The 20,924-nt window shown below is 40.5% G+C and overlaps 1 protein-coding gene across 1 annotated transcript in view; it reads left to right on the forward strand.

Moving 5' to 3' along the window:
• The first annotated feature begins 236 nt into the window (after positions 1 to 236).
• LOC103915533 (puromycin-sensitive aminopeptidase) overlaps positions 237 to 20,924 on the forward strand; it is a 37,614-nt gene continuing 16,926 nt past the window's right edge. Inside the window, 8 exon segments of the mRNA XM_009322371.1 lie at positions 237 to 271; positions 8,328 to 8,455; positions 16,497 to 16,574; positions 17,631 to 17,752; positions 18,678 to 18,785; positions 19,727 to 19,927; positions 20,320 to 20,416; positions 20,522 to 20,555. Coding sequence (XP_009320646.1) covers positions 237 to 271; positions 8,328 to 8,455; positions 16,497 to 16,574; positions 17,631 to 17,752; positions 18,678 to 18,785; positions 19,727 to 19,927; positions 20,320 to 20,416; positions 20,522 to 20,555 — 803 coding nt within the window.

The following is a 20,924-nucleotide window of genomic DNA, read 5'->3' on the forward strand; positions in this document are numbered from 1 at the left end:
TCCCCGGCTCTTCTCCTGCCTGCCCAGTGCCAGAAGGGCCCCGCTAGCCAAAGTCTGTATGTAGGTTAGGCGTGGGGCGGTCGGAGCCGCGGATATCTGTCTCGCTGATATCCCCGGCTTCCCCCAAATCCGTAGTGAGCACCCTGTTCCTGTTTTCAGCCTCCAGCGTGCTGCTTTTATCTATATCCAGCCATTCAGATGGCTCGGGATTTTGCTGGAAAGACAAACTACCACATATGCAATTAAATGAGAACTCCCCCGGTGTAGTACGGTAAGCTGGTAGGCCTCAGTGTCACGAAGAGCTTGAAGTCAGTGGAGCGAGAGGCTCGGTTAGCAGTGGGAAGCGGTGTGCAAACTAAAAACGCCGGGTCTTCTGCCTCTTCTGAAAGGCAAAATCTTCCCCGTGTTCATGCTTCAAAGCCAGATTGTTTGATGAAAGCCCTGAAGTCTCATAGTCATTCTCAGGCTGCTGTGCCAAGATTTCCTAAATTTGCTTTGAAGTCTTTCCTTGTGCAATGATTTGAAATAGATACAGAATTAGTAAGGGCTTACCGGGCTTTTTCTTAAAATGGGATGACTGTATAGAGAGCTCAGAAATATTTGAGGGAGATTTTAAATACCGAGATGTATACAGATTTAAATCTCGGTCTAAAGAGGTGGTTAAAACCTTGTTTTAAAATGAGGTAACATCAGGGTAATAAAACTGCTGAATGTGAAGCACAGGTACAGAGGAGAGCGAGTGCCTGGCTGGGCAAGTGTCTGGTGTCTGTGGAAGTTGGGGAGGGCAAAAGGCTGTGGATGATAATGAATCTTGTGACTTTTGGGACCTGGAGGAAGACGTCCAGAGATGAGTAAGTTTGTGTCATGTGGAAGAAATACTGGAAACGTAAATCGCCTTGCAGATTTTGTTCTAGCTTAAGTCCTCAGGCCACTGCTGTCTTTGGGGTCTCGGTTTGACGGTGCATCAGCCTGGGTGAAAATGCTAGCTTGACAAATTCCCAATCTCTTCCGTCTTAATCCTAGCCACCTATTCCTGTCTTCGCACCCAAGTTGCTGCTTCTCTGCCCTGTTACAGCTGTGGGGCTGTGCTGTAAATGGGATCACTGAAATCATCCAGGTTAAAAATAACACTTGGGGGGAGGGGAGTAGGGGCTTTTCAAGCCAGCGTTGCTGCTGAGGAGAGAGTAGTATTGAGCAGCAGCCTTGGAAACTTAGTTTAAATCCAGGAATAACGAGGATTTGGAGACTTCTTGTGGAGATGGTAGTTGGTCAGCAGATTTTAGTCCTGTTGAGATATTTTTAATATTGTTTGCTGTTCAGGGGATTGCTCAATGAATTCCTAGAGCAATGGACACCACCTGACAATGCGAAATCCTGGACTTTCCTACCAGCTGAGGGCATGTGTTAAGGAAGAACACTGATCTGGCAGGTTCAAGGTTGTAAAAAACCCTTGTTCACATCACGGTGAGCTGATCTGATGTTCCCACGGTAGAGAGAATTAAAAAAATATAGGGCGAGGTTTTTAAAACATATCTAAACTATGTATCTTTATTTTTAAATAACTTTTAACAACCATAGACTGAAGAATCATGAGGCCGCATCCCAGCTGCGTGCAAGCAAGTACAGGAGAGGTGCAGGAAGGTGTATGGGGTGAGTGTTCGCATGCTTGTCTCGAGCTAGAAATCTGGAGAAGTTTGCTGTGGCTGCCAGTGTCCAAAGCACGATAAAGGCACTTTCCAGAAAACTAGAGGGTAACTATTCTGCACTTTAATGGAGAGAAGAACAACCAGCTCACCTACAGTGCTAGGTGGACAGGATACTTACACGCTAACATTTACTAGTTGTTTGTTATTGAGCTGGGGTTGACTCTAGAAAATAAAAAGTCATTTGTGTGCTTTTGGATCTAATTGGTTCAATTAAGGACCTGTTGGGCATTTCTACTAGCACCTTGTAATAAGGTGGAGCGGAGCTCATCAGAGGCGTTCTGTTTTCAGCATACTGGAGAGCTTTGCCATACATTGTACAGTTGTCGAGCTAAAAGTGATTTTATGTTAAGACACAAACTTTGAATTTTCCAGATTTTGGGTAGGGAAATACATACACTGCCTCCTCTTGAAGATCCAGGTATCATTTTTTTATAATCGATCACGAATAATTATTAGTCCCTCTGCTCCATTCCAGTATGATAATGGCTGGACAAGCAATAATCCACATCAAGTACTTAAACCAGGGATGCTTTCTGACCTGCAGGGTGAGTACTGAAACTTCGACACCAGAATCAATCACCATTAATCACAAAATTAGAAAAACTTTTCATTACGTACATCATAAGTGTGTGTTTGTTATTGTGCATCTTTAATAGCAAACTGGAATTAGTGAAGGCTGTGATATTTAGCCAAGATATTACAAGTAAACACTTGATCAGTCAGTTTGTGTTTCTCGCTGCCCTTAAATAGGATTTGGCAGCCCTCTGTGTAGAATTTTAAGTCTCTCGACTTGAGCACGAAGCCCTAAAGAAATGTTAAGTAACCTTCCAGTCTTGGCTTTGGGGCGGTACACTTGTGTTGGCTTTTGTACGTATAAATAACTTAACAAAACATTTTGACTTTACGCCACAATAATAAATGTTACACTTATATGACTCCTTCAAATAAGCTTCAGAGGATAAAGCCTTTTGTGATTCAAAAGATAAGGCTGTTGCTTCAGTGTCAGCAGTGACCAGGTTGATTTCAAAGCCTTAAAAAGAAATGCTTGTGGTTTATTGTGGCACTTCTAGTTTTCAGGTTAGCGAGTTGGCCCTCTGTCTAGTATTTGTCTGTTTCTTGATAAAGGAATGATACTGAAATCTGTCTCTTGATAGTTTTATTTCGTAGCCTTTTGAAACTGCGCTTGTTGAGTATCTGCTAACCTATATATTAAGTTTTGTCTGGTTACTCGAGATTTTTAAATGATGTAATTTGTGGTCATATGAATATTTTTGAAGTCTGTGGAATTGTGTGACAGTTATATAAACTGACAGTATATAATTGCCATTTATCACAGTTAAAAACCCCCAAATCCTTAAATGAACTATTTCACAAGGAACCCTTATCACTAGCTAGGACAAAACGTGGTTGTGGGAGAATCAGACACTGCGTGTCGGTAGCGGATCTGGAACTGAAATAGTCGCCTGCTCACAATCCTGTGATCCCTCTGTCAGTTATGTCATCTTTTAGCATTTTAAACTGGTGATTTGTTGGGTGTGTGTGTATGTTTCTGAATGAGCACAATTAAGATTTGTGGGGATTTTGGTAGAAATAGTTAATCTACTTTATTCATCTGTTAGCTTGAGATTTAATTATTATAACCCTGATTCTCAGGGTCTAGTTATCAGTGCAGTGCACTCGTATTACTCAGCGTCTAGGTCAACTTTTTTCCATTCTGCTTTTGACTCCTGGGAGGCCTAACTGAGGACTGGAACAAAGAGGGGATGTGTGGCCGTTCTGTTCTTCAGCATCGTGCTGAAAAGGCAAACATGAGTAACCAGCAACAGAAACAAACATCTGGCTCCCAAAGTTCAACAGTTGTTTTAAGCTTCTAAATGGAAGTTCTTAACGCTGTCACGGCTCCAAACGATCACCTGTCCGGTGCAGGGGGTAGTGGTGCAGAGCTTCAGAAAGGTGCATGGTTGTCCTCTAACTTCCTGGTATTTACCTCTGTAGAAGCTACCTTCTTTGGAGAGTGTTGTGTGGTGATTCGTTTCTTTCCCTGGAGACTACAGTGAGGTGTTTCTTGCTTGCAAAGCAACCTATCTTTACTTTAAAGAATTTACAACCTGAGGTGGATGGCTCTTTTAAATATCTTTCCCAGTCCCTTTAATATGTCTTAAGGATACTCTGTTATATTTAGCAATGTTTAACCCGTATCTGGTGCTTTTTATAGGTTAATTATGCAGTATCTACTAGACTAAAGAATGTGTAGTCTTCTGATCCTGCTGCATGCCAGTTAAAGATTAATTGTGACGCTCTTGTATGTAAACCTTCAAAAATTAAGCTTAATGGATGTAGTATTTGTGGTCAGTATCTTTTCGGGGTGGGGGTGGTCTGCTATAAATATAAGTTACAATGCTGGATAACACGACCGTATATTTCCAGCACATAAGATTAAATCTGAATTTGAGTGTTAAAGGTACCACACTGGGTTTTCCAGTCTGGTGCTTCAAAGTCAGAACCTCGGGGCTCTGTGTATCCTTATGCCACCAGCTTCAAAAATAGGAATGCCTCTGCTCTTCTCCCCCACAGAAAGGCCTCTTTCAGTTCTGTAATTCGTAAGGCTAAGATGATTGCACTGATCGTAGTTACAAAGGGATTTACTTGTCTGTGTGAACTTGACGCTTCTGAAGTATGTGTGACTGCTACAGATGGGTGTAGTTGGATGCTCTTTGGAATGAAGGGAATAATTCCAGTGGGCCAATTAGTCGTGGCATTGGTAGTTTTACTACTTGGCTACCATAATTTGCTCGAGATGCAGATGAATAGAACTTTTTATTCCTTTTCTCATTGAAGTTTCAAATTCTTAAAAAGATACATCCCAGAACAGAACTGAGGTAATTTTAGTTGTCTATTTTTAGAGAGTAAAATGCTAAAAACATACATGCTTGTAATAATGCTGCATTTAGAAAAGGACTCCGAGGCCGAGTGACAAGATCTTAATTATCTAGTCTTATGAATGGCTCTAGAGAATTAGTTTTGACTATAGAAGATGTCTTTTGGTGCACCTCCCCCTGTATTTCGGGTAGGCTGGCATTCTACTGAAGCCGTTCAAATTCTTGTTTCTAATGTCCTAAAAAGGTTTTTCCATCAGGTCCTTTCCTGCTCTGATAACCGGTGAAAATCAAAAGCTTTACAGCATCTTCACGTTCTATTTGGCAGAGTTTTGAGAGTGTCTTCATTTTCAAAACTAAGTAATCAGCCTTTTTAGCTCTTCTTCCATCAAATGATGTTACCTTGGAAAACTTTTGGGGGGAACTTCAGCTGTTATCCCCTATTGGGTGAGATTTTCCTTCCCAGAAACAAGTGCTGAGCACGAATGTGGATGTGTAGGGGGTTGGGGAAGTGTGTGTCATCTGAGTCTAACGACAGGTTACCGACACAGTTAAAACGTCTTAAAGGTCTGCAGTTTTATTGCAGGGCAGACCTGCTTGTGGTATCTGTGTCTGGCTAATCTCAATAGGTATTTGAATTCTGATTAACGTTACTAGAGTTTCATCAAAAGCAATGGGTTTAAAGTTTTGAAACATTCCTAAATTCCAGATATTGGTCTTAGTTCATCTGCTGCTTTTAAGCACATCAGCCTTATGGCAAAACTGCTTTCGTTGTGGGCATTTGCAGCTTGCTCTTGCCTTGATTAGCCTCTTGTTGAAGAGTAAATTTATTATATTATAGAGCAAGGTGAAGCAGGGTGACAGTTCGCATATATACGGCTTTGTAATTGGTTATACCTTATGCAGTGAGATGCTTTTTTGCCTTTTAATATGATTGCATTCATGAAAAGCACTGCATGAGCAGAATATCTGTCTTCCAGAGCATAGTATTAGCAGAAATGTAAAAGCAGTTTCGAGGTATCACTTACAGTAAAACACATTCATTCATCTTCACGGTACACGTGGTGTCTGTAAGCATTAGGCTATAGGTTCTTGTGAGATAAAATGGTCATAAGTTAAGTATGCTGGGCAGTTTATAGTTTTGTTTTGGTTTTGTTCTCACAGGTGTGTCTGTACGTCATTATTTTTAATGGATCAGTGGGAGGAGGATCTCAAGCTAGAGCCTGTGTGCCAATGTGAAAACTTCCCCCCCCCCACTGAATTAAATTGAGAGCCTCAGAAGTGTGCTGTACAGTACACTGTCAATATTCATGTACGCTGAATTTTGCCCTTTGTTTTTCAGGAGTTGGAGGGTGAACGTTTTTTAGGCTGCTGGTTCACTTGGTCCCTTAAAATACTTTCTACTATGTTGCACTCTTTTGTAAAACTGGCTTGATATTTGTAGGAGTTAAGAAAAAATCTAAAAATAGGTAATTGCCTTTCTAAGGAGCCTCTGAAGTTGTCTCTGCTTAAACCTAAACTTTCTTATTTTGCAGGCACAGTGCTACACTGAAAATTCTTCTGTCCTCAGAAGAGGTTGTTTTTTAAAGATCAAGCCTATTGTTAAACCCAGTATTGTCTGCAATTTGGACAGCTCTTTATGCATCTTGAATTCTTAATCCAGAGAGATTTGGATTTGTGGATTGAATAAAGGTCTCTATTAGACATTTATCAAAAGCTTTTCTCATTCTGATTTTTCTGTGTTTTAGAAGACCTTGAAAACCCCCAAACCCCAATATTGTGATGAAAATTGTTTGGCTTTGATCTTAGGTTTTGGGAGGTGGTGTAATCCTTTAGTTTCATGTACACCAAATTGAAAAAAAAAATATATATTTCAGATTGTAAATCTTTACTAGAAGCATCAAATCTAACCTGTGTCACTTCAGCTGTTAACGTTTGCTAGTTTTAGGCTTTGCAAGCATGTTGTTTTTAGAATCAGGTTAAGTTTATTAGGTAACATTGTTTTGGTTTTATTACTGTAAAGAGGCAACATGCTGAAAACAACAACACCTCTTCTGCACTGTTCTGTACGACACGCTACTGCAGGGTGACTGACAAGCAGGGTTTGGAAAGATTCGCTAATAGTTACGCTTGTCAAAAAGTATAAGCCCTTACGTAATACTTACACAAACAGTTCTGTTAATAGGAATAAGCCATAGACATCTGCTTCAGAAGCAAAGTTGGTGACTGAGGTTAGAAAGAACCTTCTGAATTAGGTTTGTCTTGTGTTAACCATCCACTGGGAGTTGGCTTTCCTTGGTGTATCTGGTGTTAGCCCTTTGGTTCACAGATTATTAGACTAGGTGGACCGTTCTTATGATGTGGGTATGCCTATTAAGTTATACATTTAAATTTCTTAAGCCTCTCTTATCACTGACTAGACTTGAATTTGGTTTTTATGTACACAATGACTAAGGAACTATTTCTTCAGTGAGCCTAGGTAGAACAGCTTAAGACTGAATATCTGCTTCCGTTTACTCATCTTGTGTAGATACCAGCTCCGTTGTGGCAGAGTGATAAGTGTCTGTTGCAACTATGACGCTTCACAGCTTATTATTTCAGCTTTACTTGCAATAAATGCATTCACACTCAGATGCTTGAATGGTGAGCTGGCGTGCACATGCAGAGCGCTTGGCTGATTTTGCTACAGGGGCGAAGGAGCTCTTGATTCATGGGAACCAGTTTCCGTCACGGGCAAATAAGTCCAGTTGGTTTCTGCTGTGTTCAAACGCAGGTAGCTAGTGTGATGGGTACAGGTGTTAACAGGGCATTTTAAGGTTATAATAGTGAAAAACCAAGAAAGGGATGTAAGTCCTTATGCTTTAAGGAACTTGCTGTCTGGGGTAGGAGGCAGTTCCTTTGTGCATATGTTAAACTCTAGTTGGCCGTTATAGAAATTCTTGCTCTTTCATGTAAAGAACTGGCATTGTCTACTGCTAGAAGTTGTGTCCTGGGCTAGCAGGATTACCAGCTCAACCCAGTGTAATGATTCTAGTGGTTTCAGCCATAAGTTTCTAAATAATTCCTAGTTTAATTCCCAAATATTTTACCCCTTTGTAATTAATTGATATTTAATTTGAATTCCTCTGTATTCAAGCTCTCGCATCCAAATAGAAAGCTGGCACAGTGAGACAGTTTATTACTACGCTGGGAGCTGGCCACTTGTTAAATAAAGCGAAGTGTGTGTAGCCAAGAGCTGGCAGAAGGAAAGCATTCAGGAAAATGTAAAGGCAAATTTCTTGGCAGATGTTTTTAACCTAAGAAGTTCTTACAGTGTCGACAGTTTAGAACACAGTACCGTAGGTTGTATTTCTGATCATCTCTGAAAGATGTAAGTTTGTGTTCAAAGGCTTTGACTGTAGTCTCCTGGAGGTCATCTCTAAAAGGAAGCTTACAGGCTCTCTATCTATTTTTATTGGTCTTGGATTCCCAGGCATGTACAGGGGCCCTATTGTCAAGCTTACATACCAATTTTTAACAGGCAGTCTATTCCCTTAAATAATTTACAGTCTTGATAAGTAGGCCGAGATGGCTTGAACATGATTCAAGTGCGCATGTTCCGGAACAAATGAAAGCAGTCAGTGGAATACCTTTTTCTTTATTACCACTCTTAAGCACTAAATTCTATTTCAAACACTTGATGATGGAGGGGTTTTTAGATTAAAGGGAAGTGGGAATGCCTACCTAAGGGAGCTCGAGGGAGTAGGGAACGCCATTTCTTCCTGATACTCATAAAATTTCTCTTCCAGGTGAAACAGGCAACCAACCAAATTGTGATGAACTGTGCTGACATTGACATTATTACAGCTTCCTACGCGCCAGAAGGAGACGAAGGTAGGATTGTGCTTTTGCTGGAGCTTTTACCTGTTAATCCATTTCATTTCTGATGTGAGGTGCTGTTGCCAACAGTTAACAACTTCTGCAAAATTACGTAATAGTTTGATAAGCTAACCTACCCCTGGAAGCACAAAATTTAATTATCTAACCTTCATTCTCTTCTTATCACTACCATTTGCATTGTTTAAAAAAAGTTACCTCAAGCTTCCATGCAATCTACGTTCTACTTCATCATGCCTGAGTGTTGTAGGCAAAAGGATGTTTGACTGGTTTTACATTATTATTTATCTTTATACTGGATAACTGTGTAAGAACTTGGTCTGTACCTATGGACTTCGCAATATTGACAAAATCTGTGACAAGGGCTTAGATAAGGAATGCATCAATAATGGCCTGCAGTAGGAAATACTCATCGGGAAGGATTTGAAAAAGTACAGAAGACACTTAATTGAGATTTAGCAGCATGTTCCGAGGGTAGGGCAACATGGCAAAAGGTGATTGTGTGGAGGAGACAATGGTTGGGATCCAGTTCAGTGAAAGGCTGGAAGTTACTTGAGAAATCAAAGAAGCAGTACCTGTTTGTAAGACACAGTTCTTGACACACATAGTTGACATCTTCCCCAATTATATTTTGAGGAGATTTAGCAGACAAAAGGAAAGTTTTAGCATGAAATGATTGAGGTGTGGAGAATAAGCTCCTTGAAACAGAGTGATGGTCTAAAAGTGTGCAAAGCCTTTCCGGTTTTCTTATGGAGCCTTTGCTATTTCAAGCACAGTAGCTATTTGGTCCATTGTGTACGACTTTCTTAAGTCCTTCAGACGACAAAAGGCTCTGTGGAGCTTCCCTTTCTATAAGGAAAATGCCACAATGATGTCATGAAGCCCTCTGTTAAAACCATGATTGTGAATTAAAGGAACGATCTTGATGATGGATAGGAGAAAGGTGTTCCTTTGGTTAGGTTTAAACTTCTCTAGTATGCTTATGCAACAGCTGAATAAAGTTGGGGAGAAGGGCTGTGTTTGCCTGAAAACAAATCTTAAGAAAAGAAATCTCAATTTTCTGGGCTGGATTTGGTAGGGACAGTTTCAGTTCTTCTTGTAGTGACGTTATTCCTATGGCTAATAGATTTGTATGCAGCAAGTGGAATGTCTGCAATGAGTCTTTGCATTTAAATTGGTTTGACTTTTTTTATTTTTAATACAGTATTAAAGAAGCCGGAGGGCTTAAGTAGAGTTGCGAGCAGCCGCGCGCGGTGCTTAGGTGGATGGGGAGCTGTGTCCTAAGGAAGCGGCACTCTGTGGGTGTGTTGTGGAAAAGCAGAGCTGGCTGCAGGAAGTGCAGCCGCAGCGAGAGAGGGCGGCAGAGAAGAGTGTTACCAAAGAGCTTGGAGTCTGGCCACCGAGTTCCGATAGTGAAAGAATAGAGCGCTGTTTCCTACGTGCTTGATCTGGGCTGCCGGGTTGTACCCTGGCCGCTCCATTCCTGTGTGCCTTTCACACGCTGCCGTTAGTGATCTTTAGTTGATTGGATGCACTGTGTTGCTAAGCGCTCCTGGAGCTATTTCTTACGCTGAGTAATGAGGCGATAACGAGAGTGGTAGTAATCGCAGAGTGTGTATGGAGTCTGTTGCACCTACCGCTGTGCCATAGGCCCAAACCACCTATTAATTTTTTATTTTGTCATTGAGAAAATGAAAATAAACGGAAAAGGTACCTAGGAATAAAGTCTCTTTCCAGTCAAATCAGGAAAAATACATAAAAGAGAGAGGATCTCTGTTTTAATCTGTTGTCTTTGTTGTTTTCAGAGCTGATTTCCCTCTCATAGGGGTCTATTTTTCTGTTCTTTAACAGCGATATACTCTCCCTGTAACTTTGAAGTATTAATAGTAGAGCTTAACGGAGACTTAAAACCAAGTACACTGGAAGGGAGTTTCTGTGGCTTAAATTCCTTCATTCTGATTTTTCAGATAGCCTTGAATGTGGCCCTCTGGACACACAGGAATATGGGTACAGCACCCTGGTGATAGTATAGGCACTCACCTCTCAGACTGTTGTATCATAAATATTTGAGCTGCAGCTTTTTTGCATGTTTGCTATAATTATACTCAGGCTTCAGGGGGTTAAAACATATCTTTCAGTTTGGTAAACTGCCAACTGGTATAATGGCTTTGGAAGTAAAATTGCATGAAATTGGCAGACTATTTGCTGGCACCTGTTGATACAGATCAAGTCAGTCTTACTAATGCTTCTATTGTGCACAGCTTTTGGATGGTAATTGTGTAACTGGTCTCAAAAACAGAGTATGGAATATCGTCCAATGAACCAACAGAAATATCAGCCAGATCATTTGGATTTAGTTACTTAGGTGAGCCTTGTACCAATCGCGTATATAGTATGTTTGAAAACGAGTGAGAAGTTAGTGATGTTTTCTCCTTTAAAGGCTCTAGTGAAGAATCGTTACCTCTTTTAGTTCTGTACCTCAGTGGGGAAGAATTTGTCTCACGCTTGTCTGTAAATGTGAGACAAAAGATAATTGGTCACTTATCTTCTTTCAAGTGTGGTTCTGTTCCGAAAAGTAGCTGTGTGAAAAAGAGACCTTCTTGTTCAACAGATACCTTTCCCTTGTTTATGGAAGTGATCTGTTGACTTTTGTGCAGAATAGTTTATTCTCTTCCTAATAATTCATGTTAGTCTTGAGTGCCTTACTGCACTGTGGCTTGTACAACAACAGAAATCTTAGCTAGAACTGTGGGCTGTGTTTTCCCTCCCCTCCTATTCGCTCTTCTAAAGATGGATACAGCAGAGGGTAGAACATGGTCTTTGGAATTTTAATGCAGATTTGCAGGGAAATCAGATTATTGCCCAATATTTGACAGAAAGCTGAGGGAGGATCTCCGAAGCTTTAAAGTCAAAGTAAAAAATTTTGCTGCGTAATCCACAATTGAGTGATAGTGAATAATAAACCAGGAGAGATTGATTACGCAGTGCTTTGGAGTAGAAAAATTCTCTGTTTCATCATAAAACTAGTGTAGTAATTGTAACCGGAGGTTGTGGATTTGCTGTTTGTGCCAGGTATGCTATAGTGGAACAAAGCTATTCAAAAGACTGAGTTTTCTGTTGCTGAAGTTATGACTGGCTCCTCCCACTAATCATAACGAACAACTGTTTTTGTTTTTTCCAGAAGCTAGTTTTTAGCATTTGTAGTCAAACGTTTATAGTGCAGCCTTAGTGTTCAGGTGCGCACATGCTGTACTACCTTTATCCAAATAGTTGACTTTGCTCAGCTAAATGAAGAACTGAAAAGGCATTCCTAAGCAAGTTGGTTCTTAAATTAAATTTTAGGGGATTGAGTTTCATACTTACTGAATGCTAAGTAGTTTGAGCTTCCTGTGAATCTCTCTTTTAAGGAGCCGTGAAATTGTGATGGAGTCATAATCAGTGAATTACATTGTCTTTAGCTTGGGAAGCTTTTCAGATACTGGGGGATCTAAAGCAGCTTCTTGAATTTAGAGATGCTTGGAAGGTAGTAGTTGGCAATTTTGCACAGAAAATTACAAGCAACCGTAGTGGTGTTTGTTTAGCAGAAATAGTCGAGTGAACTTTGATTTCTACTTCAACCTTTAAAAGGTTTTAAGGCCAGAACTCATTATTTTGGTCTTTTCCTTCCTAGTATGGTAGGGACGTGCTTGGATGCTGGTGCTAGATGCTGGTTACACCAGAGCCTTAGCTGATGTTTAAAAACGACGACAAAAGATCACTAGCGCTTATGGAAAGCTAAGCAGTGTGACCCAAGTGTACCTAAGGAGTGCTTTCCCTTGGCCTGGGAGCACGACTGTTTCACGACGATCGTAAGGCAGTCTGAAATCCTGCTGCTGTGGAAAGGGGCAACGACGCTTGTCCTCACTCCCTTCCTTCTGTTGGCATTCACGTTTGTACTGTGGGGCAGCCATGTGGATCAGGAAACTGCACTGGCTGAAAACTGCCTCTACAAGGGGGAAAAAAAAGGGCAGCTTGGAGACAGATCATCTTCCCGATCCTGATGATTGTATGCGAATGCCAGTGGAAGGAAGGGAATGGGAATGTGCAGCTGGGGCCAGACTACTGTCTCCACCTGTAGCAGACTAGATTGGTTTAAGCCAGTTGTGAAACCTTTCTTTGTTGTAGAAAAGCATCTTCATCCTTTCTTCTGGAGAGGACTTGATGTGACAGAACTTTTAATGGTAGGTTTTTTTAAGGAGGCCTGGGCTGCGTTGGCATGGACAGTTTGGGAATATCTGATACGTGAGAATACTTCTGACTCCTTTAAAGGATTTTGCAACCACTGGTTTGAAACACGTGAAAAGATGTGAAAGGGCTTGAAAGCATTAGCATTCTCAGGAATTGCATCGGCATAGTTCAGTGGCTAATGCTGAAGGAGGACAGTGTATGCTATGTCAACATGTAGATGTTTTAAGCCAACGTGTTTAATTTGCAGATAGAGTAGGCAGAGTGCACACAGTCACTGCAGCTCAGTTGATGAATGCAGGTTCATTAAGCCACCATACCTTAATTGCCTGTGACTTCTCCATGCCGTGGAATGAGGGCTACTTGAAAAAATTCCATCTCTTGCACTTGGCTTTGTCTTTACTTTGAAATGCATGCACATTTGACATTGCTTAAAACCTTTGGCTAGGATCCACGTTTGTAAGCATGTAATACAGAAATTGGGATCATTAATTGATGTATCCATCTGGCTACTGTGCAGTTTCAGGAAGTACTCTGTGGAGAACTGTAATTTATTTAAAATGCTATTGTAAAATTTGATATGTAGTGCTCTGAGTTTGGGAGGGTTGCTAGATCTGATTTTTAGGCATTTTTTCCAAAGACATGGAGCACTAGCGGGTTTTTATTTTCTCATGCGACTTGGTCCAGACTGTGTACTAATGTGCTAGTGATTAACTTGCAACCTTGCAGTGCCAAACTCTCCAAAGTTAGTAGGCTGCCAAAATTGTGTTGTTCTCTTCAGGAGCTTTTGTATTCAACACTGTTAGGAATTCGGACTGCCTTTTACTGCAATTACATCTTTGTTATAAGCAGTTCTCTTAAACTCTTAACAAAAAGTATTGTTGATGGTTTTCCATGGTTCTTTTGCTCTGGATTAAATTATTGACACTGAATAGTTAGTTTAAAAAAATGTAACTTCGAATCTTTCATTTATATTCTGCTGTTTTGGAAATCGATATATAAGCAGCTGCTTTGAGAATTACAAAAAATTGCTGGAGTTGAGCATGGAAAGACACTCTTCTAGACACCAGCTCCTCACTGAGTACAGGTCTCGCGAAACTGTAAATGAGCGTCGCCTTTTTTTGGAGATGTATTCCTGCCATTGCTTTTAGGTGCTCATCAGAGGCTGGTTGTCACGGCAAGTGGGACAGTCCTGGGGCACCGCAAGACTCGCGGCCTCCTTTGGTGGAGATTGAGATCAGTATGTGCTGGGAGCGCACAGCATCGCCCATGAGATGGCTGCTCCCAGCCTATTTAAACTATAACTTGTTTAAACATTGTTTCTAACCTTAGGGTAATTGCGATCTAAAATTAAGGTTGGGAAGCTCTTTGAAACAAGGTTGCTTTCCGCAATGTGTTAGTAGGTTTCCCAGGCTGTTGCAGGGGGAAAAAAAACCCTGAAGGTCTTCACCTTCTTCTAGCGCTGGTAATGTTTACCTGTGTCTTTCCTGCGGCTTTCCTAGTACAGGTTAAAAAGGTTATAAAGTACTAGAGCTACAAATTCAAATACGCTTAGGAGGACTTCACATTTGGGAGAGGAGGAGGGGGAAATTTAATATCCATTGTCAACTTTTGGCAGAAGATCTGCATAACATGCATTCTTCTGTATTTCTTGGTTTCAGTAGGTTAAAACTGTGATCCTGAAGTCATGGTGTTGTTTGTCTTTGGTATCAGATTGTTTCCATTAGAAGTTGTAAAAAGATACAAATGTTTTTGGTTTGCTGTGGTCATTTTAAAATACGTGGGGGGGTGGGAGTGTTTCTGCATTCTTTTACTGACCTTTATCAGGCATTTCTCAGGTTTTCATTTAGCCTCTGACCACAGGCTGACAGCTCAGCATCTGCAGGTTGTCCAGCAGCGGGTTTCCTCCCAGGCAGGCTAACATAAATATCTGACAGGTATTCAGCCCGTCCTTCCCTCTGACCGAGGTCACTGACATGCTATTGCAGAACAACAGGTTTGTTGTCTGTTGGACTCTAAAGATAGCCGGGGTCAAAATTCATTGGGTCTAAATGATGTAGTCAGCAATCAGCTCCACTCTCTGTTGCTTGGAAGTCCACTTTCAGTGTCTTGTACGTTAGCGTTGTTCCCCTGAATATCTTCTCTCCAACTCTCTTATAACGTCTCCTTTTCTGCCACAGTGTTCCGCAGAGTTATAAGAAGAAAAGCTAAACCTTCACTTTTCGTTGCTCGTTGCCCAACGCTTGCTGGCATTGTGATGTCCTTGGCATGTATTCTGTTTAAATGGTCTATCTCAACCCTCTTACAGTTGATTTTAAAAATCTTGGAACTCCTCAGTACAGACTAGTAGGCTAAAGTTCTACTTGATCCTGTAAAGAATTTTTTTTCTTGAATTTGTTTCTGTACTGTATTTTTTTTACAGCTAGAATTTTTTTATTTTAAGCGTTTATTTATTACGTACCCTAGCATGGTGGTTAATTCTGATTAAACGCTCAGCAGAGCACTGTGAAACCAGTAGTTAAGACTAATGCATTCATGCAGTTTCTGCATTTACGTTCTCTGTGAGCAGAGGTTGGTATTAACTCTGACTTAAGGCTGAAATCGTACTATTCCAGAATAAATAGCACTTTAATTTTATAAAAATAAAAACATGTTTCCAGTTACTTTCGTCACATATGGAACAACTTAGCTGAACATCTTGTGAGTGTGCTTAGGCTGCCTCTGGAACCGAATACCTGGATTCTTGCAGTGATAACTTGAGTGTGGAATACAGGTCATTCTGTAAATTAAATTGTTGTTTCCAACAAGCTTTGTCATTCAGAATTCCATTTAATGAAGAAGTTGATAGAGTGGTACGTTTCTCTTTTAGGATGTTTACCTCTATGTATCACAGCACTTCCCAGTATTCTTTTTTGTCCTTTTTTTCTGTGCCCATTCAAACTAGTATCTACTTCAGTAGATAACTGAAGCTATTTACTGAATCTTTCTTCCTAGGTCGATTTTGAAAGTACCTGAAAAGGTTGTTAGACCCTTGCTAGCATTTCGATATCCTACGTGTGTTTTCACTCCGATGTGAGTGGTGTAAGTGGGATGGGACAGGCAGCTTGCACTAGGAATGCTGTTACTTTAAACTGGCCTGTGCATTTCCCTCGTCTTTCAAAACTGTACTGAACTGCCAAATGTTTATTGTATTTATAAATCTAGAATTATACATCAGTATGTCTGCATAGAAAGATGTATCATTGTGTCCAGGCTTACCAAGTTTGGTAGTTCAAGGTGCTGATGTGTGGTAGGAAGCATTGCTCGTTTGTTTTGGTGCAGATTTGCATTTCTTAAAGATAGCTGGTTATTGCGGTGGTTGAGTATAGAGTGACATAGGTAGCAGAACTTGCAAAGTGAGGTCCTACATAGCTATTTTAGATTTTTTTTGCTTGACGGAGCATAGATGTACATCACCTTGGATGCTGCGCGTGAGACTTGATGAATTAGGAAGGAAGAAGCAACACCAGGTGTTCTCTCTGGGCTCTGCGAACTCTAAGCTGCAGGGCAGTTTAATTCCTGTGTACCGATTCCCTCCTCCCATCTATCCAGCTCGGCCTCATAGTTCGGATGTTTGCATCTAGAGATAGATCCAATGGGTGGTGTTTCATTGTTTGCTTGCATTTATATCATTCTGGATTATTCAAAATCTTCACTGATTTGTTCAGTAACTACAGCATGTTGTTGGATTCAGCTGATTCAGTTAATTATAAATGTGAGTTACAAAAACATCTCTGGGGCTTATTTCGAACAAAGTAGTCTGTTTTTGTTTCAGAGGTACATGCCACAGGGTTCAACTATCAAAATGAGGATGAAAAGGTTACTCTCTCCTTTCCCAGTACTCTTCAGAAAGGTAAGAGCTGTTTTCATGCTTTCTGCTTGCTTCCACCATGTGTTTGAGACGTTTGCACTTGAAAAAGCTGGAGTAGGACGGCTCTGTCTTCCCTGAAGTTTCTGACTGCGAATGTAGTGCTCCCTAGGGAGTCTGTCCACTACAAGTCACTTTGTGAGCCTCTGGAATTGAAAATGTTGTTTCATTAATGGTGACATTTGCTTCCAACACCTGAGGTGACTCTAATTATTTACCTGTTATTGGGAGTTAGGCTCAGAAGCTATTTATGTTAGCTACTGATGATCTGTTTGCCTGTTACCAAGAATGAGCTAATCTGAATTACTGCAGTATTTTCCTAGGCATGAATGTACTAATTCTTTTGAAACTGCTACAGTTTTTTTTGCTCTGAGGAGTTTGTCAATTGCAACTCAGCTCCTCAGTTTGAATAAAGCAGTTTTATTTCACCTTGACAAATACAAATATAAAGATTCTAGGATGATAAAACTTTAGTGTTTCTTTCTGTGGGATATTGGCATGCTGCCTCTCTGATCAAGATCAGGTTTCCCCTTCTGCACTGAGACATCAAGGGCAGAATAAATCCTGAGACTAATTGACTTAGAAGCTTGAACGCAGCCAGTGCTCCATCTTGGCTTTTGTAGTAGATTTCATAGGATGCTATTATTGCTTAGTAGCCATCCTATACTTTTGCAAACTTTACTCAAAGGTAAGGATTGTAGGATCAGACTTCTCAAATGGCTTAAGGTAGGTCTCTCCTGGTTATTGCGTTGTGTTTAGAAGATGAGAACGAATACTGCAGCAGCCTTTGCCGATCAAGTGCTAAAATGCGGTGGTGAGTCTGGCTTTGCCTGCATTGCTCTGCTGGAGCTTATTTTGTGTAAGGAGAGTGAAGCGTTTGAGGGAGGCTGGCAAAAAAGTGATGGGTGGAGATGAGCTGAAGGGACATCTTATTTCAGAAGGGCAGTGGGCCAGCTGAGTATCCTGGCCTGAAGGTCCAGACCAAATAAATGTTCTGTTTGGCACATGCAAATAACAAGACCCCATCTGTTTCTGTTACAGGGACAGGGATGCTCAAGATAGACTTTGTAGGGGAGCTGAATGATAAAATGAAAGGTTTTTACCGAAGTAAATATACCACCCCTACTGGAGACACACGCTATGCTGCTGTCACTCAGTTTGAGGTATGGGCTATATTTTTGTTCTCAGGGAATGTCATTCTTAATATGGGATTTATGCTTAGAAGAAGCAAAGACACGATTTCCTAGCTTTAGCTATACCCTCTGGGTAAATTAAAAAAAATCCGTATTTATTTGCTGCTTGCTTTTAGTGTGGATGGGTAATACTAAAAGCAGCCTTTACGTTGAGACTTCAGGGTCAGTAAATTCTGGATCTGGCAAATTCCCCAGCCAAGGAACATGCTGATGTGTGATGCATCATATATGTACAATTGCTGCAATGTTTAACAGCAGATGTTTATTTAGACGTGGTCAAATACCTCCGTATAACTTTCCTCTATGAAGTATATTGATTTTTTTAATAGGGCACTCTGCCTTTATCTCAGCATCTTAATGGCATCCAAAATGTGAGCCAGATACTGTCTCAAGTATTATGTAAACCCTGGACATAATGACAGAATTTTATACCATATTGTAATTTCATAGTTATCTGCCTGGTTACATAAAAACATAGTGTACTTCCTTGTACAAATAGAACATTTCTTGGGTGCAGTCTACTGACAAAATATAAATAGGTGGTCTTGTGCGTACGGTCTGTGAATGCCTGGGTGCCCTCTCTGCTTTCACATGACTGAGCTTTGCTCCTGTCACGACTCTGCTAAATTTTGTTCAGACTGTAGAATTCCATCAGAGCACGGAGTGCTTTTCAGCTGCTTTTTTTTTTTTTTTTAAACCAGGAGTGAAATTAGTTACCACAGTAAAAATAAAGTGCTCTAATGCAGAGGTCAAGAGTGTCTGTGAGGAGACTCTATACCAATGACGATCCATCATTCACCGTACTTCTTGTCTGTAAAATGTGCTGAATTTCTGTGTGTGTTTTATTGCCACAATATCTTGTGATTTATTTGTTTAATGCTCTTATTTCCTTCAGGCTACTGATGCTCGCAGAGCTTTCCCTTGCTGGGATGAGCCTGCTATTAAGGCAACATTTGATATTTCTTTGGTGGTTCCTAAAGACAGAGTAGCTTTGTCAAATATGGTAAGTTCTTGATGGGCAAGTAAACAGTGTTTTAAATAAAACTGTAATAATGCCAGCTGATTATTTGATAGTTAATAGTGTGTCTTGGTAACAGACAGAATTAGGAATATAGGCTGTCTTGCTAGCTATTACTAAGCAGCTCTAAATTGAGAGAACTTTTTAAAAGATTATATTGTGATGTCAGATGCTAGCACAAAACCTAAACAGGTTGTACAAACAACAGTGGTGTTTGTTTAAAAAAAAAAAAAAAGTCTTAGCGTATGTCATGCCACGTGCTGCTTGATTAAGAGTGACTGGGAAAAAAAAAGTGCCTTTGTGTGTTTATATAGCTGTTATAGCTACATAAGCAGACATAGCACTTGAGATAAATAAGCATGTTTTCTTCCCTAGAGAATTTTTGACCAGAACTGGGGTACAATGTGCAAGTAGAAGTACCTCTGTCACAATTACAAGCGGGTATTTTCAGGTTGTTACTCTAAATATGGTGCAAATATTTCTAGAAGATGTTGCTGGAGAAGAGCAAGTCAGTTTAAAAATAGACTTTTTTATTCCAGTAGCTAACTTTCATAGTTACCTGTAAAGTCTAGCCTTGCCCACTGACCACATAGTTATGGTTTCTGTTTCTGAATTTAAAGTGAAAGCCTGGTGCCTTATTGGGATGTGGGTAGTAGTCTCTTTGAGGGGCAGCAGCTGATAGCCGATGTGTTCAGCTGCCTTTGCAGTAATGGAAAATAACATACCTATTATAAAAGTACATCTCCATATGTGATGGGGCATTTTTAGTTAGGAGGGGAACTACACTGTGGTCTGTATTTTAAAATTGTAAAAGAAGTCCTTTCATTTTAAATGCGTGACTCATAATGATGGAATAGTTAGTCAGATGTATTGTGTAATACAGTTTCACTTCCATGAAATTAACTGATTCCCTTTCATGTTGAAAGAATGTCATTGACCGGAAGCCGTACCCAGATGATGAAAATCTGGTGGAAGTGAAGTTTGCTCGCACCCCTATAATGTCGACGTATCTTGTAGCGTTTGTGGTGGGAGAATATGACTTCGTAGAGGCCAGGTCCCTCGATGGTGTCTTAGTGCGTGTTTACACTCCCGTTGGCAAAGCGGAACAAGGAAAGTTTGCATTAGAGGTAAATGCGCTCAGGGTGACTTCATCATTGCTGTGGCGATCTCCGACAGGCTGGACATAGCTCTCTCCTCTGTTCGGTCACCTAAATCCATGCAAAGCTCGTGAGGGTGTTTTTTGCTTTAATGGCTCGGAGAGACTGGGCTTGATATTAAACAGAATTTCAGTTTGGTGATGTAGACTTTGGTCCAAAGATGATGCGAAGTACTGAAGGGTAGGCTACAGCCTGGGAGAAAAAGGGGATGGGAGTCTTCCAAACCATTGTGCTCTAGAAGCTGGAAATGGGGCTTCTGGAAGAAATCTTGTGTATGCTGCTTTCTTAGGCTAGTTTCAGTCATAAATTTTCAAGTTTTACTAATTGTTCCAAGTTAACGTTTCTCCTCTTGTTTCTTACAGGTTGCTGCTAAAACTCTGCCTTTTTATAAGGACTACTTCAATGTTCCTTACCCTCTTCCTAAAATTGATCTCATAGCTATTGCAGACTTTGCTGCTGGTAAAGTAACTCACTTTATTGATGAACTGTATTTTATTTGAATTTTAAACATTTAGGAAGAGGTGTGTATCAATATCAATAAACCTTTGTATTTATTTTATAAAGGTGCCATGGAGAACTGGGGCCTTGTTACTTATAGGTATGCTGTTAAAATACTGTCTTTCCCCCTCTTTGTTCACTAATTCTTGGAAGTAATTGGATTAGTTTTAGGGAGCTGTAATTATTGGGTATCGTCCCAAATAAGACTGAGTAAATACCTTCAACTCTTGCTTCGGTTTGGATAAGTTTAACTTCTGCAGCAGCGTGCATTATTGTACAAATCTTAGGAAGGCAAGAATGAGCTTTTACAACTACTGTCCAAGGGTGTGAGATTTTTAAGCGTCTGGCAGCACTGCCTGTTCTACAAGAGAACTTTCTTGGCCGCTTTTTTCCCCGTAAAAGTTATGTACTTACTGACACAGCTGGAAGAGTTTCTGATTTTATGTTGTAGGCAAGTTGGTAAATTTAG

The sequence above is a fragment of the Pygoscelis adeliae genome, unplaced genomic scaffold, assembly GCF_000699105.1.
Source record: "Pygoscelis adeliae isolate BGI_AS28 unplaced genomic scaffold, ASM69910v1 Scaffold844, whole genome shotgun sequence".
Classification (NCBI taxonomy): Eukaryota; Metazoa; Chordata; class Aves; order Sphenisciformes; family Spheniscidae; genus Pygoscelis; species Pygoscelis adeliae.